The sequence below is a fragment of the Lepidochelys kempii genome, chromosome 2 (genome assembly GCF_965140265.1).
Source record: "Lepidochelys kempii isolate rLepKem1 chromosome 2, rLepKem1.hap2, whole genome shotgun sequence".
NCBI lineage: Eukaryota > Metazoa > Chordata > Testudines > Cheloniidae > Lepidochelys > Lepidochelys kempii.
This window is the reverse complement of record NC_133257.1, coordinates 90,178,585-90,205,210: the sequence shown is the minus strand read 5'-3', so window position 1 is coordinate 90,205,210 and position 26,626 is coordinate 90,178,585. Positions and strand designations below refer to the sequence as shown.

At 38.9% G+C, this 26,626-nt stretch overlaps 1 protein-coding gene across 1 annotated transcript in view; it reads left to right on the top strand.

Annotated features, from left to right (window-relative positions):
* Nucleotides 1-26,626, top strand: part of PIEZO2 (piezo type mechanosensitive ion channel component 2) — a 453,866-nt gene that overhangs the window by 338,035 nt on the left and 89,205 nt on the right. The window contains exons 14-24 of the mRNA XM_073331610.1: nt 1,770-1,893; nt 4,564-4,787; nt 6,754-6,902; nt 7,991-8,164; nt 12,453-12,494; nt 15,742-15,774; nt 16,120-16,313; nt 21,552-21,712; nt 22,525-22,701; nt 22,890-23,015; nt 24,532-24,732. Coding sequence (XP_073187711.1) covers nt 1,770-1,893; nt 4,564-4,787; nt 6,754-6,902; nt 7,991-8,164; nt 12,453-12,494; nt 15,742-15,774; nt 16,120-16,313; nt 21,552-21,712; nt 22,525-22,701; nt 22,890-23,015; nt 24,532-24,732 — 1,605 coding nt within the window. The remainder of the gene's footprint in view (nt 1-1,769; nt 1,894-4,563; nt 4,788-6,753; nt 6,903-7,990; nt 8,165-12,452; nt 12,495-15,741; nt 15,775-16,119; nt 16,314-21,551; nt 21,713-22,524; nt 22,702-22,889; nt 23,016-24,531; nt 24,733-26,626) is intronic.

The following is a 26,626-nucleotide window of genomic DNA, read 5'->3' as shown; positions in this document are numbered from 1 at the left end:
TATGTACTTGCCAGATGCGCTAAATATTCATATGTCCCTTCATGCTTAAACCACCATTCCAGAGGATATACATCCATGCCGATGATAATGATCCAAAGCAGTGCAGACCAACACATGTTCATTTTCATCATCTGAGTCAGATGTCACCAGCAGAAGGTTCATTTTCTTTTTTGGTGGTTCAGGTTCTGTAGTTTCTGCGTCTAAGTGTTGCTCTTTTAAAACTTCTGAAAGCATGTTCCACACTCCATCCCTCTCAGATTTTGGAAAGCACTTCAGATTCTTAAATCATGGGTCGAGTGCTATAGCTATCTTTAGAACTCTTACATTGGTACCTTCTATGTGTTTTGTCAAATCTGCAGTGAAAGTGAACAACATGCTGGGTCATCATCTGAGACTGCTGTAACATGAAATATATGGCAGAATGCAGGTAAAACACAGAGCAGAAGACATACAATTCTCCCCCAAGGAGTTCAGTCACAACTTTAATTAACACATTATATTTTTAATGAGTGTCAACAGCATGGAAGTATGTTCTCTGGAATGGTGACCAAAGCATGAAGGGGCATACGAATGTTTAGCATATCTGGCACGAAAATACCTTGCATGCCAGCTACAAAAGTGCCATGTGAACATCTGTTCTCTCTTTCAGGTGACATTGTAAATAAGAAGCGAGCAGCATTATCTCCTGTAAATGTAAACAAACTTGTTTCTCTTAGCGGTTGGCTGCACAAGAAGTAGGACTGAGTGGACTTGTAGACTCTAAAGTTTTACGTTGTTTTGTTTTTGAGTGCAGTTATGTAACAAAAAAAATCTACATTTGTAAGTTGCACTTTCACAATAAAGAGATTGCACTATGGTACTTACATGAGGTGAATTAAAAAATACTATTTCTTTTATCATTTTTACAGTGCAAATATTTGTAATAAAAAATATAAAGTGAGCTCTGTACACTTTGTATTCTGTGTTGTAATTTAAATCAATATATTCGAAAATGTAGAAAACCTCCAAAATATTTAATGCATTTCAATTGGTATTCTATTATTTAACCATGCGATTAATCACAATTAATTTTTTTTGCTTAATCGTGTGAGTTAACTGTGGTTAATTAACAGCCCTACTTTTTATATTACATCGTCAGCCTGGTTAGCAGCAGCAGCAACCCCACAGTAGAGTATATCAAATATTTGATTGTTTATATGTCTCATTTAAAATTTTATTCTTGTTTTCTGTATAAAGTAATGAAATGAGGCTTGATCCTGAACCACTGAAATCCATGGGAGCATTGACTTCAGTGGATATAGGCTCAAGCCCATGATAAACAGGTGCCATACTGTTTTCTGTGTTCTGGCTGGCTTTCAGTACTGACACTTGCTGAAGTTGGCAGTATAGAAAACACAAAAGTACACACTCTTTGTTTAAAATATTTATTTATTTATGTACCTGGTTATGGAATAATAGACTATCCTCTCCTAGCGCAAGGAATCAAAAGAGAAACTTATTAACAAAAGCCACAGAATGAAAAGTCAATTTCCTACCCAAACTGGATGACAGCTGCAAGTAAAATAAACTTGCTTTTAATGGAATAGGTTGCCTAAATGACCTAGCTTCCAGAAATGTGTTCTTTGGCAATGATGATATTGTTGCCAATTTTGCTGAATAGTGGAAAACAAAGGCATGAAAAACATTTCAAAATATCTGTTAACATTAGCAGGATCTAGGATGTACAATTAGTCTGTCTCTCTTGTTTTTGTTTTGATTTTTGCTTGCAGATCCTTTTCACGATTACTTTCTGGCTACTGCTTAGGCAACACCTCACAGAGCAGAAAGTGCTTCAGCTAAAAGAAACTACTTTAGATGAGGTCAAAGTTGAAGATGAAGAAAATGAAGAAAAAGGTAAAAGAATATCAAGTTTGACTGCTTCAATGAATGTAGGAGGTTATGGTTACTTCTTTTCTTATTGCTAAAGTAACTGGAAAGTTGCATCTGCTATTGACTGAGGGCAAAACAATATGTTGCTAAATCCATGCACTACAAATTTCTCAGGGGACATAAGAAAATAGCTTTGAACTTGATAATATCAAACAATATATATAAACTCTCTTTACAGTTGAACGACAGTAAATGATATGACGAAATAAATAACTTGAATGGGAAATACAGGAAAAACCTTCTATAGATGCACCACAATTGCGCCCCCTCACACCCTAAAAAAGATCACTGTACACAAAATTTAACCATAAAAGGAGAAGGGCCTACATGGATAATGTCCATTGGGATTTCATTGGGAGCTGCACCTTTGTAACCAAGAGCAGAATTTGGCCTATAGGTTTCAGTGAGGTGTAGTTATTCTTGTTTTAAACTGATTTAAATCAGATCAGAATCAGGCCTGGGATGTGATGATCAGAGCCACGAGTCACTCCCTGAAATTGCCAGGCCCTGGCATTATTTACATGTGCAGATGCCTTTTGATGGCCCCCACTTCACACCCAGCATAGCAAGACTAGGAACAGGGATTTCTCCATACTGCTCCCATTAATGACACAGCAGTAACTTGCCCTTTTTTTCATGGTTTGATCACAATAGAGCAAGAGGGAGGGATAGTCATTCTTTTGAAATGCGGCATTTAACTCCCACCTGGTATGACACATCTATATGTTTTTTTAAGTTTTGTTGGTTGGTTGGTTTTAAACAGGAACCTCTGCTTTGAATTTCAGAGCTGTCTAATGTTTGTGGTTTTGGCCAAAACCACAGTATTCCCTTTGGAATTTATGTCTCTGGATATCAATGATACATTTTTTTCCAGTTTAACAACGTTTTTTGCCTGAAAATATAGGCTTACAGTATATATTTGCTTTGACTATGATCCAATACATAGCCTTCAGGCCATGGTTCTTGTCAAGGCTGATTCCCCACTCTGGCACTTTGAGTGCAGAAGGTGGGGGCCCGCAAGGATTTTAAAAATTAATACTGGCCACTCCAGGCTGGTATTAAACTCCAAAGGTCACAGCTTCTCTCTGACCTTGGATGGTAGATGCTGCCACCACCCAAATGCAGAAAACCCCTTTGAAACCAGAAAGGCACACTTGGGAATTCCTTCCTTTGGGGTATCCTCAAGCCCTTTCATCCCCCCAGCCCCCCAAACCCTTTGGGGAAGAGCTGAGGAAGAAAAACAAAGGAAATCAGCTGTTGCCACCAGCTAATTAGACAACATGCACAAACCTCTTAGGACACCAAAAATCCAATCCTGTTCTTAAAAAAGGTAAATTTTGTTAAATACAAAATGAAAGAAAATACACCTGGAATTTAGGCTTTTGCCAGATTTAAAAAACCCACTTACAAAATTTAAACATCAAAAATAACCTTCTTGAGATCCATCTTAAAGGTTACAAGCAAAATGGAAAGCATTAGGGTTAGCACAGAGGAGTCCACAAGCCAATAAGAAATAAACAGAAATAAACCTAACCGCGTCTTCCTAGACACTCCCTAATTTATTTACATATCTGGGGTTTCAGGTAAGCAATCTATAGGTATGATCTGATGGTTTTTCATACCTGGCTTTCAGCTTCTCACAGCATAACTGCTCCCTGTTCCCCTCTTTCCCGGAGAACCACAACACACAGACAAAGGGAAGTTTTTTCCCAATCTTAAAAAGTTCTAGGCTTCCCATTGGCTCTTTTCGTCAGGTGCCCAGTCCTTTCCTTTTACCTATGGGCTTGTTAACCCTTTACAGGTAAAACAAGTAGAGAGCAACCACCAAGAGGGATTCCACAGCCAACTGGCTGGCTGGGTCCACAAAAGGGAGCTATCCCTACTCTCATTTATCACAGTTCTCCACTATGTCTGAGTGCAGCTTGGGCAAAGTGGGGAGCGGTAATCCCAGGGAATTGCTGTGGCTTCCTCACCTTTTGGCCACCCTGCCCCAGTGGAAGTCCAAGCAAATTAAGCTACAGACCTTATGCCCAGTGAACGATCATGGAGCTCTGCCACAGCATGCCTTCTCCTGTCCCAACCCACCTTCCAGAATGCCCCTGAAAAGTCTCTTCCCCTTATGGTGGCAGTGAAGGCTAGTGGCTTACAAGGTGACATAGAGGGAATATTCTACTCGCGGGAATTTGAGGGAATACTCTACTGGCTATCTCCAGCTGTTTTAAAGACACTTTGTGCTGCTTACTCAGCACAAAGTGACCTTAGTGGACCAGAGAATCTGGCCCTCAGATTTTTGAAAGGGGCGGAAGAGTGAGTACATTTACCAACTAGGCACCTGGGCTTAGGAGTGTGGTCATGGAGACACTACTGTCAACTTGTAGAAGAGGAAAATAACATATTTTAGAAGGAAATGCATGACCAAAATTCTCTGGAGCCTTCTGGTGAATTTTCTCCCTCAATCAGAAGCAGAGGTTATAAAGTCAATTCAGCAATGTATCTAAATGTACTCTAAGCTTCCATGTCCTGCATAAAGCTTTTATGCTTTACCTCATTTACAATTACAAGGAAAGATCCTATAAAGGAAAGATCCTGTAAAAATAGGTTGGGGGTGATGCAACTTGATTTGTGTCTTTGCAGAAGAGGAATTGCAAGAAGGGGAAGTGACAGAGGAAGCAGATGAAGAAGATGAGGATGAACAGGACATTATGAAAGTCCTGGGAAACTTGGTGATGGCTATGTTCATTAAGTACTGGATTTATGTCTGCGGAGGAATGTTCTTCTTTGTCAGCTTTGAGGGCAGAATTGTCATGTACAAAATCATCTATATGATGCTCTTCCTCTTCTGCGTGGCCCTGTACCAGGTAAATGAGAGCAATACTAAGCAAAATTCTTCCTTTGGTTGCACTGGTGCATCCTCTTGACTCAGCACCAGTGGAACTGAGAACAACATTTAATAACTTAATCCACTGTGTATTCTTTCTTTCACTAGTTCTCAACAGCTTAGACCATTTGAAGAGTTTTGATTCTCTGAAACCTCAATAGATTGGCTGATGGGAGAGAGAAGCAAAGTTTTAAAAGTTGTAGTTTGAATAAGCTCCCAAACATATGAATGCTTAGCTGAACGAGAACCCAGACTCTGTGGTGATGGGCACCCTAGAACTAAATTAGTAAAAAATATTAATAATCAACCACTCAAAACCTTTTGAGCCTGAAGAATTGTTCTGGGTAACTTATGAGGACAGGTTGTTTCATGAGATTTCTGACTTTTTTTCCTTCCGATCCTGGCTGGAACTTGGAAGAATAGAGCTTACATAAACATGAGGGGGAAAATGAAAAAAAGTTAACTTAAAAATGGATCAAGTTGGGGTTTTGTTTAGAATTTTGGACTAAGATTCACCATGGTTGTTTTATCGAGGCCAGTTTAACCATCCCTAGCTGAATTTAGGAATACTATTGATCTTTACATTAGAACTTCATGTTTGATTGCTGATGACGGCCACTTTTCCATTGCTTAGCTGTAGACCACAAAATAAACAATACTATGATACTACAAAGACTGGTTTCAGAGTAACAGCCGTGTTAGTCTGTATTCGCAAAAAGAAAAGGAGTACTTGTGGCACCTTAGAGACTAACCAATTTATTAGAGCGTAAGCTTTCGTGAGCTACAGCTCACTTCCTCAGATGCATATCGTGGAAACTGCAGCAGGCTTTATATATACACAGAGAATATGAAACAATACCTCCTCCCACCCCACTGTCCTGCTGGTAATAGCTTATCTAAAGTGATCATCAGGTGGGCCATTTCCAGCACAAATCCAGGTTTTCTCACCCTCCACCCCCCCACACACAAATTCACTCTCCTGCTGGTGATAGCCCATCCAAAGTGACAACTCTTTACACAATGTGCATGACAATCAAGTTGGGCTATTTCCTGCACAAATCCAGGTTTTCTCACATTCCCCCCACCCCCATCACAGACATGAAGGTCGCTATCTTAAAACAAAAAAACTTCAAATCCAGACTCCAGCGAGAAACTGCTGAATTGGAATTCATTTGCAAATTGGATACTATTAATTTAGACTTAAATAGAGACTGGGAGTGGCTAAGTCATTATGCAAGGTAGCCTGTTTCCTCTTGTTTTTCCCTACCCACCCCCCAGATGTTCTGGTTTAACTTGGATTTAAACTTGAAGAGTGGTCAGTTTGGATGAGCTATTACCAGCAGGAGAGTGAGTTTGTGTGTGTATGGGGGTGGGGGGGATGTGAGAAAACCTGGATTTGTGCAGGAAATAGCCCAACTTGATTGTCATGCACATTGTGTAAAGAGTTGTCACTTTGGATGGGCTATCACCAGCAGGAGAGTGAATTTGTGTGGGGGGGTGGAGGGTGAGAAAACCTGGATTTGTGCTGGAAATGGCCCACCTGATGATCACTTTAGATAAGCTATTACCAGCAGGACAGTGGGGTGGGAGGAGGTATTGTTTCATATTCTCTGTGTATATATAAAGCCTGCTGCAGTTTCCACGATATGCATCTGAGGAAGTGAGCTGTAGCTCACGAAAGCTTATGCTCTAATAAATTGGTTAGTCTCTAAGGTGCCACAAGTACTCCTTTTCTTTTTACAAAGACTGGTTCTCCCTTTGCTACCTGGACATGTCTCTGATAAGTAACAATGAGAGTTAAGCCTCCATGTCAAGAATAAAAAATGGTGTTAGTTTAGAGGGGAGGGTTATAGTTTTATAGACATCTGCCTGCACAAGAGTATAGTTTGGTGGATTCTTCCGCTTTGGATCTATTTGCCTTACCATCTTCAATGGCTGGTTCCCAGGTGCACTATGAATGGTGGAGGCGAATCCTAAAATATTTTTGGATGTCAGTGGTTGTTTACACTATGCTGGTGCTTATCTTCATCTATACTTATCAATTTGAATCATTTCCTGGCTTGTGGATGAACATGACAGGGCTAGATGAAAAAAAGTGAGTATTTTCATTTTACTTGGACTTACTGTACACAAGCAGATGGGTAGTGATTTTTTTTCATACTGTTACAAAGACTTTATATAGGTCTGTGTGAAACTCCCTATTTTGCTTTGCAGATTTTCATAGTAAAAAAGCTGAGATTTTCACCAATATTTGTAAACAATTTGCAAACCTGGACTCACATTAATTTTGACATGAGAGAAATGGTGATGTTTTGCACTCTTTGATCTCCTTCCTCCACTTCCTTATTATTATGGAAAAAATGTCAGGAAACCTTCTCCAACCATGACTGGCTTTGGGGGGTTTTGCTGCCCCATGCACACAAGCAAATATGTGCCCCTACACCTCTGCTGTCACCCCCACAAAAATGTCACTGAACATTTTGCTGTCCCTGCTATTTGGTTGCCCTAGATGACCACCTCTTTCTGACTACCAGTCCTAATTTCTGACCACCCTAATTCTGACTACACGGTGGACAAATGGAGGTGTCCTGCGAAACATTTTTGCTTTTCCCTAATCATTCTCCTAAAGGCATAACCCTTCCTTAAAAGATAGACTTAAAGGCTGTAACAAAAACAAAACAAAAAATGAAAAATAAAAACACAAAACACAAAACAAAATCTTCTGAAACAGCAGATATATGCCAAATCTGCCATCTTATATAGGATCCCAGTAAACTGTTTTGTAGAAGCAGAACAAACCTCTTTTACTGCTTTCTATTGCCAACAATATTGTAACAATGTATTTGTTGGCTTGGAGCTGGAAAAGCTGGCTCTGAAATACTACACTGAAAACATTTGATATAAGAAAGAAATTAAATCTACAAATGTTGTGGCGGTGGTAATTTATTTAATAGTGCTTATTTAGTGTGACTCATATCTTTAAAGGATTAAGTGGCAAGGTAAGGTACTGTACATTTGCATTGTTCTTACCTTTTGTTCAGAAAAATGAAAAGATAAAAGATACATAGCAAGTACAATCTTACTTACTGTGCCGTTTTGTGACTATTCACCTAATGTGATATGGGAGAAATATTGCAAAATTCATTTTAAACAGGTGACTTAGTGACTTGTTTTATTTTTCAGACTAGAGGATCTCGGTTTAAAACAGTTTTCTGTGGCTGAGCTGTTCACACGTATCTTTATTCCAACCTCTTTCTTATTGGTGTGTATATTACACCTTCATTACTTCCATGACCATTTCCTCCAGCTCACTGACTTAAAAGCTGTAACCAGCAAACAGGACAGCACTATTTACAGGTAAACAAGCAAAGTAAACAAAGCTACCAGTTGTCCATAATATAGTACTCTTTTCTACTGTTCTCTAACAATTTACTTTGCAGGAAATGTTATTTGCCTTTTTATAACCCACTGATTAGCGCCCCCTTCCCACCCAGCCTCCCTCCCCCCCCACACACACACACATATGCACGCACACACATAGTTAGGTTTAGACTTTGGGGTAGATTTTCAGAGTACAAAAGACACTTATGTCACCTAACACCCGTTGACTTTCAGTGGGCATTAGGTGCCTAAGTGCCACATGTGCTTTTTAAGAACCCTGACAATAATAGGGAAGATTTTCAAAGTGACTGTTGATTTTGAGTACCCAATATTTGTCTGCCCACATTGAGACAAGTTTAAGAGGTCTGCATTTTGGAAAGTGCTGCGCAGCTGCCCTGTGAAAATCAGGCCCCTTTATTAAGGTGTCTCATAGTGAGCTCTCACAAATTAAACCACTAGGCACTTTTGAAAATCTTGGCCTTTATACTGTGCCAGCTCGCTAGACTATTAAGCAAACTCATCAAAATGTCTAACAGAGTATTGGGATTCTCGCAGCCCTTCCACCTTATTCACTGTTATACACTTAAAGATTTTTCTGCACAAAAGCAAATTTGTGCTTCCATCATGTTTACAAAAGAATAGGAGATAAAAATGCGTTTCTTTTAGAAATGGATTTGACTGTTGTTTTTGTGAAGTAGCAAAGTGCTTTAGATTGTTAATTTGAAGTAAAACGTTTGCATTCTAAATATAACATGTAGTGATGTGTGACACAATGACATTTTTATGGTCATGAACTTGGGAAGACTGCACTGTGCCATAAATGAACTATGGGGCAATATCAATTTACACCAGCTGAGAATTTGGCCCAATTTGTTTAATGGCTTGAAATTTAGGAAATAAAGGAATGTCTCTGGTAATCATGATCAGATATCTGGTATACATATGTTTATACCTAACTGTACAGCATACTGTGACAGGGTCGGGCCAGATGGCTATAGGAGAGTAATAGAAGACAGATATATTAGCCCCAGGCTAAGTAGGTCCCTTTTCCCTGGATAAGGTAACGGGAGGTTTCAGAACAATCAGGAACCTTCTGGAGACAATTAAGACAGGCTGATTAGAACACCTGCAGCCAATCAAGAAGCTGCTAGAATCAATTAAGGCAGGCTAATCAGGGCACGTGGGTTTTAAAAAGGAGCTCACTTCAGTTTGTGGTGTGCGTGGGAGCAAGAGGCACTAGGAGCTGAGAGTGAGAACGCGGACTGTCGGAGGACTGAGATGCACAAACATTATCAGACACCAGGAGGAAGGTCCTATGGTGAGGATAAAGAAGGTGTTGGGAGGAGGCCATGGGGAAGTAGCCCAGGGAGTTGTAGCTGTCACACAGCTGTTCCAGGAGGCACTCTAGACAGCGGCATTCCACAGGGCCCTGGGCTGAAACCCGGAGTAGAGGGTGGGCCCGGGTTCCCCCCAAACCTCCCAACTCCTGGTCAGACACAGGAGGAGTCGACCTGGACTGTGGGTTCAGAAAAACGGCCAAGCTGAGGGCTGCTGTGAAGCTCCAAGGTGAGCAAATCCGCCAATAAGCGCAAGACCCACCAAGGTAGAGCAGGAACTTTGTCACAATACATATGCAGTAGAATATAGGTATGTTTGTGTTCTTATTCAGCATTGTATTTAGTATAAGCTCTATTTTTTGAATATGCGTGTGCATAATTCTTGAGTATATATTTTAAATGGACTGTAAAAAATTGTTGATAAATTCCTAACAATCTTTTCTTTCTTTGCTTTTCCAAACATATTTCTCTTTTTCATTTTTTTTTGTTAGCAAAGTAGTAAATCACATGGTAAATTCAAAGCTCTCTTGAGAGAATCTGTGTGTGAACCTTCTTTTGTGCTGCAAATTCTTTGTTCAGTAAAAGATGCATGATATTCAATTAAAAGAACTTTTCCTTACCATGCAACTGTGCACCTGAATCTGGGCCCAGTTTGATGATTGCATTTGAGCAGTGGTGTAACTTGGGCTGAGGGATTGCCATTTGGGAGGCATAGTATAGCATATGGTAACTGCACACATTCTACTGTAGATTGAGCACTTTGCAGTGTTCAGTAACAAAGCAGCAACTTCCAACGTGCATTCCAAAGGCACAATATGAGACAACTGCCTGACACAGTTCCAGTCCTTCAGATGCACTCATGCTGCAACATCTTCTCCCTGTAGGGACAGAGGATATAAAATACTGTCCATCTTCAAATGCTGACACGAAGAAAACTGATGTAATTGCCCAAAGTGAAGAGCCAGTGGTACAATGGACACTAAGTGTCTTGTTGAAAACAGAACAATCAAAGTTAGAAAATACCAATATTAGAAAAAAAGTAAACAGGAAGGTGACTGTGTGTAGATTTTCATTTTAAGCCAATGAAAATATCCTTATGCTCTAGGCCCCCCGGGTCTAACGACTCTGATAGTAGAAGTTGATGTATTAGTTGCAGTCAGCATTTTAGGACTTTGTTTTATTAAAATGGTAAAGAAAGAACATCTATTGTTACATTATCTTTCATTCCATGCTAATGCAACACAGTTTTTATGTCATTCAGCTAGCTGTGGGACTGGATGGTGAGCAACTGTTATACTAGGAGCTAGAGATTTTTAAAACTGTTTTCTAAAAGTGACAACGTTTACTTTTTTTACAGTATTTTGAAACCCATAATTGTCACATATATCATATTGTTCTTCATCAGTGACTTTCACAGCAAGCCTTTCCTATTTGCAAATCAAAATAAATTTTCTCCTTTTTACTATATAATTAACATAAACACAACCTGACATTTGAAAATCGAGCTGTTTTCCTCCTCCTTGACACAGTGTGTTGTCAACTGACACCTGGCACTGACACCACCTGAAAGGCTTCTGGAACCAGAATTCAGCTATCAATTCTTTTCATGGTACATGAAGCAGAATAAGATGCATCTTGATTTGGCACAGCTACCAATACTGGTCTGGCAGTGCTGTCAGCAGTAAAAACCCGGTTGTGCAGAAAATTAAGAGGTTATGTGATTCAGAAAATCTATTAAAAGTAGTTATGTACAAAGCAAGGTCTAGCTTTTATAAAGCCATCAAAGCAACGTGCAGTTATTCATTTCATTTCATTTTAAAAGATCTGGTGACTTAGCACCACATTTATTGTGCCTGCTATTTATGTTTTTTTCTACTTCTGTTAATTTTATCTGTGTTATATCAACTGATTTCTACAGGAAGACAAACCTTTATCTTCAGTATGTGGACAACACTGGAGATTTAGTCATTTTCATAGAGAAACTGTTAATTAGATATTAAGCCCCAATTCATGAAAACACTTACACACATGCTTTAATTCCCATGGTAGTCAATGGGATTTAGGAACACATTTAAAGTTAAACCCTCTATTAAATTCTGTCCTGAACAAGAATGCTTTCCTGAACTGAGGCCTTAGTCTGAAACTAAGATTCACTGAAATCACTGGGATTATTTTGTGGAGTAAGGTACTACTCAAACATGATTAAAGATGGCACAATGAATGTCTGAGGAAGTTTCTACCGGAAGGAAGGGTGGTAGAACCTGGCACAATGGAATTAACTCATGGATATGTCTCAAGGTGGCAGAATTGGGCTGTTGAATACTATATTCAAGTGAGAGGAAGAGTGATCCAGTGGTTACGGTGCTTATTTGGGATCCAGGTTCCCAAATTCCCTGCTCTGTCAAAGACTATCTTTGTGACCTCGGGCAAGCTACTTAATCTCTCTATGCCAACATTTCTTATTTATAAAATGGAGAGAATGGTACTTTCCTAACCCATAGGGTTATTGTGGAGATAAGTACATTAAAGACTGAAAGTTGCTTAGATACTACAGTTAAGGGGATCATATAAATACCTTAAATAGACTTATGTCCATTGAAAGAAGCAATACATATTGTGTGTGACAAATATGAGATCAAGCTGAAGAATAAAACCTGTTCTGACATTTTTGTGGTCCCTGAGATTTATCTACAGTCCTTCTAGCGGAAGTTGCTTGCCATCTAGTAATGCTATTGTATATATAGGCCTTTTTCACTTCAAGATTAGTAATAAGTGTTTAGACTTAGTGTCTCATTGTGACAATACTTGCCTCTGTGACAGGTAACAAAGTACATTCATTCCTGTTTAACAGTTTCCTTTTTTCTCTCTCTAACTCATTTCTCCTTTGCCATCGCATGCATTCTTGTGCTTTCATCTCTTCCTCGTAGCCATGCTAAAGTTAATGGTCGTGTTTATCTAATAATAAATAGGTGGGTACACTTCAATGTTTCCTTTTCTTTAAAAATGTACTTTAATTTGTTTGCTATTTCTTCAGTTCCTAGAAACAAAAATCACTGATGCCGTGCAGTACTGTGAAATAAGCAAAGACAATGCTTAGACTTCTAAATCCACCGGATGGTTTATAGTGGTTAACACATCTGCCACATGGATTTAGAGGCTGTGAATTCTCTCCCCAACTCAGATTCTTCTCTTAAACTTCATTCAAGCTCAATAAAGGCATAAGCAATACTATTTCTAATTGGCTGCAGTTAACAGAATTAGTTCAGGAGGTTGGTATAGCTACGCTTTACAGATATCCATATCCACACGCCTACTTACCTCAGATGTACTTTAGCTAGTGCACTTAAGAGTTAAAGAAATATGCACAAGAAGTATTTTTCTGAAGAAAAATGAAAGTCTGTGCCTTTGGGTCAGCTTTCTTGTATACAAAGTAATAGAAGTATAGACAAAAATAGAACACCTGTACATTTCAGTATATTAAAACCAGTTAAGCGATGTACAGAGTTGAGTGCTACAGAATCTAAACCACAAAACTGATATTATCATCATGCCATCATAAAATTAGCTTTTTAAAATATTTCCATAAGCAAGATTCCTTTCAATTTTTCAAGGATTTTTTTTTAAATTAGGGTAAGAATAAGAATGGGGTCGTTTTTTTGTTACTCCTGAACATAAGCACAAAAACTGGGCAAATACCTCAACAAGTTTTCTGTGAATATTTGCTTAAATGAAAAACTAATGTTCTTATCCTGTGCTTATGTCCCTTTTGTGTGCACTTGCAGTCAATATTTCAGTCTGCAGTTCTCAAGGAGAACCCCTTAGGTGCCTTTAAAAATCCCAGCTGTAGTGAATGAGTTTGCTGGCAGGAATGGTCACAGAAATAGCAAATTTTAAGTAAGTATTAGGCATTATCCACAGAAAATAAATGCTGAACTTGTAAACTTGAGCATCCACGCTAGTAACACCCATCCAGTCAGAGAACAGAAAAAATGCCATGTGAGCTGTGCGTCCATTCAAAACTAACAGCTTGAATCTTGGATATTGAGTACTCTCAATGGTTGGCTCAGGAATATTGTACAGATCAAGCATTATTAACAAATTATTTGGCAAATGATTCTGAACAAGTGAATTTAAAAAAAACCCCATAAATTGCTGGTAGAAAATTCACAAAGAGCCTAAGAGGCATAAATGTGGCAAACACGTTATTCACTATTAATTATTCACTCAGCTCTAGTAAATATATTGAACGTAGTTAAATGTGGCCCTCATTCAGCAACGTATTTTGAGCACATAACCTAACTTTAGGCACCTGAGTAGTGCCATTGATCTCAGTAGTCTGTGGGACTATTCAGGTACCTAAAGTTTAGCCATGCTGAAATACCTTGCTGAATTGGGGCCTCTATGGGTATATCTATGCTGCAGCTGGGAGCAAGAACCCTTAATATCCATTTATACTCTTGCTTATTGCTGAAATAAAATATCTTGGGGAGGTGTCTACTGAAAGCTAAGGATTTAGTCAAATGAGATTAATGGGCATAAGATTCCAGTCATATTCCATGGTGTTTTTCTTAGTAATCATTTTCATAGGTATACTTTGTAAGATTAATAGATGTTTGGGACTGACTATTGTATTAAAGCAATGTTATGCACTGTATCTTTTCTGTCTTTCAATAATTAGCATGCAATTAATTTGCTGCTTGAGGATCAATTAGCCAGTTTTCTGTAACCTTTCCCTTATTTAAGCCACTTGAACTTGCAATTTGAAGAAATTGCAAGTCCCAGTTATTTGAAAGATGCTTTTGCTTGTTTAACTGTTGCATTGGCAGCTCATGCTGTGCTGTTCATGTTTTGTAAACAATGTTTTGAAATACATTGTACAGAGTCAATAGGTATTTCTAGATTTTCTATTTTCTAATATGCTAGTTAAAAGTTTCAGGGATTGTTGTCTACAATTAATAAAATTGAATAATATGCTAGTACTTCATCCTGTAAATAAAAATGAAACAATACTTTAGCCTATTAAAATTAGTTCCCTGAATAAAAAAATACAGTAGATGTTTTATAATATTCCTGATTATACTATATTTATTACTATAGCTAAATGGTTAGGCACCTGATCTTGCATACCCTTACTGCCAAACAGAGTGCTACAGGAATAGTCTCATTCAAAAGGAACTATTCATGATAGAGGTGTGTGCAGGTGTGTCACTATGCTTAGAGGTGTGTGCAGGATCTGGCAGTAAGAAAGGAGGGGAGTAATATGTTAATGTCAGAAGAGTCTATGTTAGAGAGGAGTCTGAGCCACATGATCCATTAGTGAGATGTGGGCTAGCAGTGCAGTGCCAATCCAGACCCAGATCTGAATGTCCACAAAGTTCAGAGGTGTTGGGATTTAAGGTTTGGTTGCAGTCAGTCTCCAATTTATATATTATTTAAATACATGTGAAAAGCAAAATGAATTGGTGAGTTTCATATTAGGCTAAAACTTTTTATATCATAGAAAATGAGTGATTGCTTTTTTACAAAAGAGAAGACAAAATTAATAAAGATGATAGAAGAGGAAGAGTTTAAATGTCACAATAATTCTATCATTACTATCATTTCTACTTTAAAATACAATTTGCATGCTGTGTATTTCAGCTTATTCTTGACTTTGCTAAGTGATTCATTCAGACATGGTTCAGGATTTGAGGTATGACCTCTGCAAGTTTTAGAAAAGAGAGAGAATGTGTAGGCCTTCCCAAAATTACATGATATCAGATCTATTGAAGGAGTGACCTTGGAATTTTTGCTATACTGTTTATGAATCCGCAGTTGGAAAAAAAGCACCTTTGAAACTAACATGTTTCTTTGCTACCCAGTTACATCTTTCCATGTCAAAAAGTTGAAAATGTATTCAAAATATGAATTGTATAGCTTACCTGTGACAATTCAGTTGCATTACTAAAAGCATGGGAGAATACGTGCACTTTTTAGCAATTAGTTTTAGCATAATTATATGGCACTTTCCATTTTGCTCTGATTTTGTCATTCTACTAGAAGTGCCCAGTTAATGCCATGATGCATGCTCTTGACGTCAGAAGGCTGCTGTGGATGGAGTGGGAGAATGCTTTAGTAGTTGTTATGTAGCATGATGTATTTATTATCTCTGATCTTCTTTTATAACTCCTCTGTTCTCATTTCCCTTTTTCTTTCTGTTTCAATTACTTTGAGCAGCCTCAAGAAAAAAATACCAAACCACCACAATGAGTAAGTCCCCCATGAAGTAATGAAATGCTCACTCTCTCACAGTGTCATTTCATGCTTCTACACCTTAAACTCTGACCATTTTCTCCATTGGGGAAAATGTCAAGTTTAGGTGTCAAAACCACTCATTACTAACTAATCACTAGCATCCGATTGAGAAATAATTACAAATACATTTCTGACTCAGTTTGCAGTGTTTGTTTGCAGAAAGTACCAGAATCATTAACATTTCCAGTTCAATGGCATTTATACATGAATTGTTTATTTTTTTAAATTATACTGCTTGAAAAAAATCGTTCTTGATACCAATATGGCTCAGTGTGCTGATAACTCATTATTTACCAACAGACTGGTGCACCAAGATGGAAGTCTGCCTGACCTAACCATGCTGAATTTAACTGCTGGCAATGCAAAGGAAGAGGATAAAAATCTGGAAGAGGATGGTGATGAAAGAATGGAAGAGAGAGATGGGGAGGGAGAGAAAGAGAAGGAGGAGGAAGATGAGGAAGAGGATGATGAATCTGATGTAGAAGAAACATCCGGTAGGCTTTGAGGCTGTAATGTTGCCCTTTGCTAACTTTATTTAACTTCAGTTGTAGGTTCATCTTTGATGAGCTCATCTTACTTTAGATAACATTATGTTTTCCTTTTAATTTTGACTAGAGTCTTTGCCAAAATAGTATGGATTGAGCAGATGGGTCCTTGTTAATTATTCAACATGCTTCAGTCTCTTAAGATGAGAACAGCTACTGTTACCTACAGTATGCTTACAAAATGAAAAAAACCCTCCAACTTCTACTAGAGGAAAACTCTTTACAAAGCCGGTGATGGATGAGGAGGTTCCTGAAGCTCATGGAAAGCTCCTTCCATGTGAATTCTGAAAGAAATAACGCTTTTTTTTCTGTTGTATTGTATGCTTTTAAGGTTATTAATTTCAGTAAGTTCTCTGCTTCATTGTTCACGTACAGCATTAGTGTCACATTTTCAATTTTGAATGAGGAATATCTAACTGATTCTAAATGAATATAAAAATGCCGAAGTGTGGTGGTGGGTGAGGTTAACGCTGTTATCCTGGATATCCTTGGCTAAGACATAAATAATTTCTGTAATACAGTTATGAACATGAACCCTGCATGACTTAGATTAGCAAGAGAAATAACACGTCAGAGACAGGAAACTGAGGGAAGAGTGTTTAGAACAGAGGAAAATCAGATTGTCTGGAAATTGCCTTACATTAATTTGGGCAACTACTGTTACCATTATATGTAGAGCTCTGGAACAGAAATAGAGACTTGAAATGAGGCCTGCTCAAAGAAAAATGCCAGTTTATATGCTTTAAGAAGCCTGCACCAGGGGATCAGAAACCACTCATACTTCCCTGGCTGGGGGATTCCATCTGCATAGAGGACTCCACAGTGGGTATAGCCCTGGCATACCCAGCTCCTGTGCTCTTTCTGTGCAGGCAAGAGCGTGATTGGAATATGCTGCACTCTGGCTTATCCCTAGCTGGTGGAAGTTCCCTTGGGAACACTGGCCAGCTGTTGAAAGTTAACCTACACTGGGGCAGAGCCAAGAATCAGGGAGCAGTAACTGACTCCCTGGAGGCCTCCGCTCTGTGCTGCGCTGAATGGATCTTGGCAGCAGCACAGAAAATATCTGTGACTGGATGTCAGGTACTTTTAGATTACATTCACATATAATGAGTGTGTGTGTGAATACCAAAAAGCTATATCATAAAGTTGCGCTGTTAAGCACTCAAGTGTCTGGAGTTGCCAGCATTATTTTAGCAGGGTAATGCATACAGTCTTTGTTGCATGATTAAATGCTATTTCTCGAATAATACAATATTCCATTTAATTTTTTTAAATGTGTAGCATCTTGTGCCATATGTTATTCTCTCTATGCCAGATACAACTCATGACCATAATTTGCATGCCCTGCTTCATTCACCTGGCACCTTCAAAGTGTTGTTTTCCAGTATGGTAAAAAAAAATTGCACAATATAACATTTTATTCTTTGAGAAATAATACGTGATCATGTCATTAAATACTATCTTAATTCATACATGTACATACAGAAAAATACTTGCAAAGGAGATTTTTTTAAAGAAAAAAGAAGAAAACAAAATGAATAATTGGGAATTATGTGGCCAGAAACCCAAAAAGGCAGAATTTCATACAAAATATGCACTCAGTAGACAGTTCTTTGTCTTTTTAAATAAAAATAATTATCAGAAAACTTGACATCATTGTCTAAGGATCCCTGAAATGCCTCTGCATCTTCGGCCAATTTAGGCAACCACATCTAATTTTTCATCTCCAGTACTGACTGTGCAACCATTCTTACTGTATGTTAGGTCCTCATTCATCTACATTTTACTAACCCAATCTTCAGACTTAATTCTCATTTTAAAAAGTGGTCTCACTCTACTTCTCATCAAATAGCATTGTGAGCTAGTGAAGTCTCAGATTACTAATGCTTGATCCTGCAAAGTGATCTGACTAGCAGACCTTTTTCCAAGATGGAATCCATTGACTTCAGTGACACAGGCATATGAGTCCACATCCATGGATCAGCTTGCAGGATCAGGTCCTAAGACTATATTGTTTATATAATACATATGTACTACATAATAGGTACCTTATAATGAATTATTACAATTAGTTAAAACTAAATTATTACTAATATTACCAGATAACTTGCGTCCAAGAATTTTCAAAGAGCTGGCTGAAGAACTAACTGGATATTTAATGCTGATTTTCAATAAGTTCCAGAAGACTGGAAGAATGCTAATGTTGTGCTAATTTTTAAAAAGGGTAAATGGGATGATCCAGATAATTATATGCCTGTCAGCCTGACTTCGATCCCTAGAAAGATAATGGAGCAGCTAATATGGGACTGAGTTAATAAAGAAATAAAGAAGGGTAATGCAACTAATGCAAATCCACATGGGTTTATGGAAAATAGATCTCATCAAAAAAGAGATTACAAATTTGGTTGATAAAGGTAATAATGTTGATAAAATATACTTAGACTCCTGTACGGCTTTTGACTTGGTACCACATGATATTTTGATTAAAAAAACTAGAACGATATAATATTAATAATACACACATTAAATAGATTAAAAACTGGCTAACTGATAGGTCTCAAAATGCAATTATAAATTTTCATCAAGTAGGTATGTTTTCAGTGGAGTTCCACACCAATTGGTCCTTGGCCCTATGGTAGTTATTATTTTTAACAATGACTTGGAAGAAAACATAAAATTATTACTGATAAAGTTTTCAGATGACACCAAAATTGGGGGAGTAGTATTAATGAAGACAGATCTCCGATTCAGATATAGATCACTGGTAAACTGGGTGCAAGCAAACAATATGAGTTTTAATTCAGCTAAATGTATACATCTAGGAACAAAGAATGTTGACCATACTTACAGGATGGGGGACTCTCTATCCTAGGAAGCAGTGGCTCTGAAAAAGACTTGTGGGTCATAGAGGATATTCAGGTAAACAGGACGTCCCAGTGCAATGGTGTGGCCAAAAGAATTAATGTGATCCTTGGTTGCATAAACAGTGGAATCTCAAGTAAGAGTAGAGGGGTTATTTTACCTCTGTTTTTGGCACTGATGTGACTGCTGCTGAAATGCTGTGTCCAGTTCTAGTGCTCACAGTTCAAGAAGGATGTTGATAAATTGGAGAAGGTTCAGAGAAGAGCCACAAGATTGGTTAAAAGATCAGGAAACATGCCTTACAGTGATAGACTCAAATAACTCAGTCTATTTAGCTTAACAAACAGAAGGGTAAAGGGTGATTTGATTACAGCCTGTAATCTACATGAAGGAACAAATGTTTAATAATGGGCTCTTCTGCCTAGAGGAGAAAGATATAATGGGATCGAATGGCTGGAAGTTGTAGCTAAACAAATTTCAGACTGGAAATAAGGTATAATTTTTTAATGGTGAGGGCACTTAACCACTGGAACAATTTACCAAGGGTTGTGGTGGATTCTTCATCACTGATAATTTTTAAATCGAGACTGGATGTTTTGCTAAAAGATCTGCTCTAGGAATTATTTTGGGAAATTCTATGGCTTTTGTTATACAGGTGATCTGACAAGATGATCACAGTGGTCCCTTCTGGTCTTGGAATCTATGAATTACGCTAGTGCCTAGAGGCCAACTCGCAAGGCATGTGTAAACATAGAATAAGAGAGAATCCTTGTCCCAAAGATTGTACAGACTAAATAGACAAGACAGTCAAAAGTCCAGGGAAAGGGATAGAACACACAGGCAGAGAGAACAGAGTGATGGTTGGCCATGTTAGTGCCATGATTTTTTTCCCCATTTTTTTTGTTGTGTTGTTGTTTTGGAATTAAACTCCTTTATGTGAGTTTAAGTTAGGAGAGTATTTGCTACCTGGAAAAATAAAGGAAAGGAGAGGGGACATTGAAGGGAGGGGAAACTGTAAGGGGAACAGAGCAATGAAGAAGGAAGGAAGGGGAGAGGAGCCTGAAGGGCAGGTGGAGTGAAGTCGAAGTGAAGAGACTAAGGGAGGAGACAGGACGGGGTTGGAGCAAACAGCCAATCAGTACAGGGCAGAGAATATTCAGAGTGAAAACTGTGGACCGCCTTGTCGTGACATTATTGCTGTCTGACAGGCCCTGTTTAAACTGCTTCTATAGCTGCTTCTGTCACCTTCCATCTCTGTCTGGCTCCTCCCTTCAGTTTTTTCCTTTCTGAACCAAGGATATGGAACCTAACAGTGTCCAAGCGGGGGTCACTCCCACATAATGCTGGGCCTCAGGAGCACTGGGGGCTTGCCTCTGGCTGGCCCCATCTTTTGCCTTCCTTTTCCTGGGTGCCACACAACCTTCTTAAACTGCTCCTCGCTGGCTTACATCTGTGACTGGCTCCTCCCTGCAAATTACATTTGTCAAAATAAATGAACAAAGTACATCTGTGATGCTACCTCTATGTTTTTTCATCAAGTCCTTCATTTATTGGTTAGCAAAATATGGTATTCTACGATGTAGTGTGTTATGTGTATGAAACAGAGCAGTACTAATGCTAAGTGTACAATGAAGGTAACTAAAAAGTTGTATTTCAAGCAAAACTCTGCAGGAGGGTTTGCAGACTCTATTACAGTATATTGCTCTTCCCAGAGGACTGTGTAAACATCTGAGAGACTTGTGAACATGTTTTTAATCATCTCAGTGGCATATTCAGCTTTTAGAAAGCAGTGTTCGGCCATATGCTAGCGTCAGGCAGTCTTTTCCATTTCCACATTGTCACTCTCAGCAATACCATTTTCAGGGTTGGAATGTGATTCTGCTCAAAGCTGACATAAAGATTTGCTAGGAAGAAATATCCTCTGTGAATTACTTTCATGTTTACACTTTTCTGAACAAAATAGGACCATATCCACTAAATATAATCAAACTAAACTGATTTAGTTCTACAAGATCAATGGGTGGATTAAGGCAGGGATCCATGGATTCACAGATTCACAGATCCAGGCCCTGGGTCTGCAGGGGCCATTGGATGCATAGTCAGTGCCACAAGTACTTTTGTAGTGGGTAGTCTTTGATTTGTTGTTGTGGTGGGCCCCATTTTGTCTTAATCCACCATTGAAAGTCAGAGCTGATTTTACTCACCTTAATGTCTCTTGTTTGGGGGCTGAGCGGAAAAAATCCTGTCTTACTATTTTCTACTGGATAGAGAAGTAACAAAGGTAAAGAGAGTTTTTCAGTGACTCCGTTGGGTTTGTCTTTGCAGATTTAAAAAATAAGTGGCACCTGGTGATCGACCGCCTCACAGTGCTATTCTTGAAATTTCTGGAATATTTTCATAAACTGCAAGTTTTTGTGTGGTGGCTTTTGGAGCTGCATATTATCAAAATTGTTTCTTCATACATCATCTGGGTCACAGTGAAAGAGGCAAGTAAAACCCGTGCTGACAAAATCTCATCCTTCTATTGACGCTTCTTGGCTCCACAGCAAACACTTGGGCCAAACCTCATTCCAACCTACTTCTTAGGTGCAGGTTTAACTGCGGTTCCATGGTCCAGCTGGGCTCTCCAGATGCTGGTGCCTAATCAAACCCTGAAGTCCCATCTTAAATTAAAGTCATCAGTTGGGAATGGGGACCCCTCTCACACAGCAAATCTCCAGTCCTCTCCACCAATGAAGATACTACGGTTTTTGTTTAATTTTTTGGGAACCAAAGTCATAGTCCCTCTGTCTTTCTCCATCCCACCAGCAGCCCCTTCAGATGAGAGGGAGAACTCTAGTGTGCCTAGAAAATAATTTATGAGAGTCCCCTACCACAAAAATCAACCTTTCTACCAACCCGAACAGTCCACTGTGTACACCTTGTTGCTGCAAAAAAAAGCAGGGCCACAGGTTTGGCCCTTTTTATTTAAAACCATACTTGTAGAGTGAGCATGCCACTGTGTGGGTTAGAGGTGCTAATAGTATTTTGAAGTTAGAATTGTTTCCAACCTAATTGATTACTATGTTTTCCACCAGCCACTAACTGCTGTTGAGTTTCAGGGACATCCATGTCTAGCATCACATCGAGAGCTGTTTTAAATGTTTATTTCGTTACTTTTCTTAGATCTTGTTTTCGGCCCTTTGTTTTGAAGGATTTTTCAGTGACTGTTGTGTGTGAGGTATTGTAGGTGTAAAAGGTCACGTTAAGGTGCCTGGTCATCTGGCTGCTCTGTGTAATTTCTGTTTTGTGTTTTCAGGTGTCTCTGTTTAACTTTGTGTTTTTGATTGCCTGGGCTCTTGCTTTGCCATATGCTCAATTCCGCCCATTGGCATCAAGTGTCTGCACTGTTTGGACATGTGTGATTATCGTCTGCAAAATGTTATATCAGCTCACATCTATTGACCCTAGCACCTTTTCCAGTAACTGTACAATGGTGAGTAGTAGTGCATATTAAGAGTTTAATTGCTAGGTACTTCAGTGAAAGGACAGAGCCAAAGGAAGCATGTGAAGTGTTCAAAGCTGCGGTTCAGCTGATGTGTTTCTGCTGAGCCATCATGATTCCTGCCCCCAGTGGCTCCAAAGAGATTCTAACGAAAGAACTTATCGTTGTTTGCGTTTTAGCCTACAGAAAATGAAACTGACATAGGCAGTGAAGAACTGAAGACGTCGCTTCTCTACAGCGCACCCATTGATCCTACAGAGTGGGTTGGATTAAGGAAGTCTTATCCCCTGCTTGTATACTTAAGGGTAACTGCTCTACATTTTTCTGTGTTTAGACTGACTGCCTCTTACTCCCGATGAACTTTTCAATACCCTTGAAATGGATCATGTGCCCCCACCCCCCCGCGCGCACACACACACACACACACAATACATCATTCCATGAATTGTGAGCTGTGGGCAATGGAGAAAAAAAAATGTGATGTACGGTTAGGGGGCAAGTGCCCTGCTATGCATGATTCCTAAGCCCCTAACTCAAGGAAATTCCATGCAATAATTCAGATAAAATGCACAGGGAACCATAGCTCTCTTGCGCTACTATGGATTAAAAGAATGTCAAGAAATTTGACTTACAAGATTTGTAAGAAGTAACAACATACATCCACTTCAGATATTATAAGATCTAAGATAAATGTTCGATCTGGATAATTGTCCCTGGCTGCCAGCACATTTTACCTGCAATTATTTTTTTAAAACTTTTATCCCTTAGAAACAACTTGGGAAAAATGTTGTGGATTTTTTGGGAGGTGGGGGTAGGGGGAGGGGAAACAGCAATAATCCTGTCTTTATTCTAGTTTTTGTTCTGTTTAATGCAGGCAGGGTGTGTTTTGTTACTTTCATTTGGATTAAACATTTCTTAGTTTTACTCTATGTCAGCACCCGAAGGCTATCCTGCATGACTCCCTTAGGATTAGAGAGTGTCTGAAGTCCTTTACTTAATGATTTAGGATAAGAAGTTCTGCATGGAAAATGGCTGAAAAAATCATAGTTGAGTCACTGCACCTTTAGATTATATCACAGGTTTAATGATCACTTGTGACTCCTCCTGAATTAAAAAAAACAATCAGTGACTTACTTCACCTACCTGTATGGTACCTTCATTGGCCTGCAGATTTATGTTCGTTCTGAACACAGTCATCAGATTAGTTGAAATTAGAACTACACCCTTCTGCAGAGGGTAACTTTCTCAGTGCTGACCCAGCCCATTTCAGGTTCTCTGCTTCCTATCTTCATGTGATTTCAGCAATACAAGGCCAAAATTTGGGACAGATGCACAGTTTCTGGTCTTTTATCACATAAAAGATACTGTCTGGCAGTACTTAATAGTGCTGCTGTTCCCTCTTTCACCAACACAGGCAAAGTGAACAGCCCACATAAATTAGGGTTATGAAAACAACACCAAAAGAACTCTATCAAGCACTTCCATTGTTTCGTTGGTGAGAACAGAAGTCAGTGGCCTTGCAGGTATTCGAGTATGAATTCAGAGTCTCAGTTGTCAAGACACCTGCAGTGAGGAACAGTAGGTCTCTCTACCCCCTCCAGAGGGAGGAACAGAAATTGTGGAATTGGTAAACCCTTGATGCATTTTATGACTCAAGTAAACTTCCCATTTTGAAATTGAATCCCAGAACATTTTGGTATTGCAGCAATATTAAACAATAACATCCACTAGAATATTCATTGATTATGCTTCTCAGAAAATATTTCCAATTCCTCATATTTCAGTTTTGATTTTATCTTCTTTTTATTGCTTCTTTTGTAGAATAACTTACTGATGCTGGCTATTCTGGCCTTTGAAGTTACAATTTACCGGCATCAGGAGTACTACAGATGTCGAAATAATCTTACTGCACCTGTGACTAAAACCATTTTCCATGACATTACAAGATTACATTTGGATGATGGACTCATAAACTGTGCCAAGTATTTCATAAACTACTTCTTCTACAAGTTTGGGTTGGAGGTAAATAACATATTCATGTGGTTAAGACAATGATTCCCAACCTGGTGTTGTTTTGTTTTGTTGGTTCCAGTTAGAGATGTACTGACAACCTGCTGCTTCCTCATCTGCTACTCTCACTAGGGCCAGAGTTGTCTGGGCACAGTTACCACCATCTCTTCCCCTTCTCCATCTTCCCCTCCCCATGCTTTTTCTCTTGTTTTTCTCTTTTCTTTTCAATATACTTGTTTCTCATTCCTGTGCTCTGTTTCTAATTCACCAAAAGGGAAGGCTGTGTGCTATTCAGGGAGGGATTGGCAAGGGGCATCCACTGATGTCACCCACAACTGAGTTGAGTACCATGGGAGCAGAGGAGAAAAGCGGCAGCTGGCAGGCTACTGTCTATGGCTAACTACATGTTAGCTGTTCTTGCACCTGCTGCACTCTGGACTGTTGCAGGATCTGGGAAAAGAAAGAAGTCACTCTTTATTTTAGTATTATTTATATTTTGGTAGATCCAAGAAGCTTGGTTCTGCACTGTGCTTCTTGGGTTCAAGAGCCTACTACTTAAATAGACAAGATAGACAAAGCATGAGCAGGGAAAGATACAGGGGAAGTGATTTTCCCAAGGTCACGTGGCAGGTCAGTGGCAGATCTGGAAGTAGAACCTGAGCTCCTGAGTCTCAGGCCAATGCTGTATTCCATGGATAAAGTTGCTCTGCTTTGCGAGCCACAGCACGGGTAAAGGGGTAGGGCAGATCTGAGGTTAGACAACTCTCCTTCCTCCTTCTGTATCTCTTGTTTGGCCTGCATCTCTGTCTAGCTCCCACCTTCCCTCTGCCTTCCCTTCCCTGCCAGTCTGGCACCAACTCATACAGACAAAGCAAAATTTAATCCATCTTGAAAAAAAAGTAATGCTGAGTAAATACCTCATAAAACACTTATAAATATTTGCTTGAATAGAACAGTGAATTTGCTTCAGCTATGTTCACACCCTTTTGTGTTCAATTTTCATTAATATTCAAATGAAGAAAATTAGTGTAGTGGCAAGAATGTTTGTGTAAAAGGCAAGTTTTAAGCAAACTTTAGAGAATACCTGCAGAAAGCAAGTTTTCAGCTCATGTGCATAACTATTTGCAGTGGAAACCCAATTATAAGTTGCTGTGTGCCTATGAGTCTAATCAGAACTAACCAACATCTCTCTCAAATTCCAAATAGTCAATGTAATGAATGGTTAACAAGCAATCCTTGGGAGCAATTCACCAAAATTAGTTAGCCACAAAAATTGAGACCATCACTGTTTGAGAGCAGTTCCTGGAGAGAGAAATGATGAAATTCATTGACTAAATGATTCACTATGAATTATTCACTGAGTTCTAAAAGAAAGTGTTGCATCATAGCATCACCTAAAGGCACTGTTTTAAGTGCAACCAGAGAGTAGAAACTACCCTGGGAAAAAGAGCTTCAAAAATAATGGCGAACCACTTCAGAACAATTGAGCTGTTTGTCTATAGTAAACAAAAGTTACATTGTCACAAAGCTTATTCTTTTTATGTGGTTCCCACCTGAGGATGCCCTCCAGTTATTATTTTTCTTTATGAGTTCATTCTTTTAACATCTGTAAGTAGTATCAAAATATATGTCTATGTAACATGCATTGCTTGGCAACAATTAAGCATTTCCAATCTAGGCTTTATCATGACTACGTTCTGGCCATTTTCTATCTTTTTAGTAGCATGAAATGGAAACTTGCTTTACAGTTGCATTGAGATAGTCAGTGATGATAGAAAATTACACAAAGTGTGGGGTGGTGGAGGACTATTAACCATGTCAGAGGCTTAGTATGTGAAGAGCTACACTCAGCTACATCAAGTTTCCAAGAATCAGATTGAAAAGCTAATTTATTATATCTGCCCTG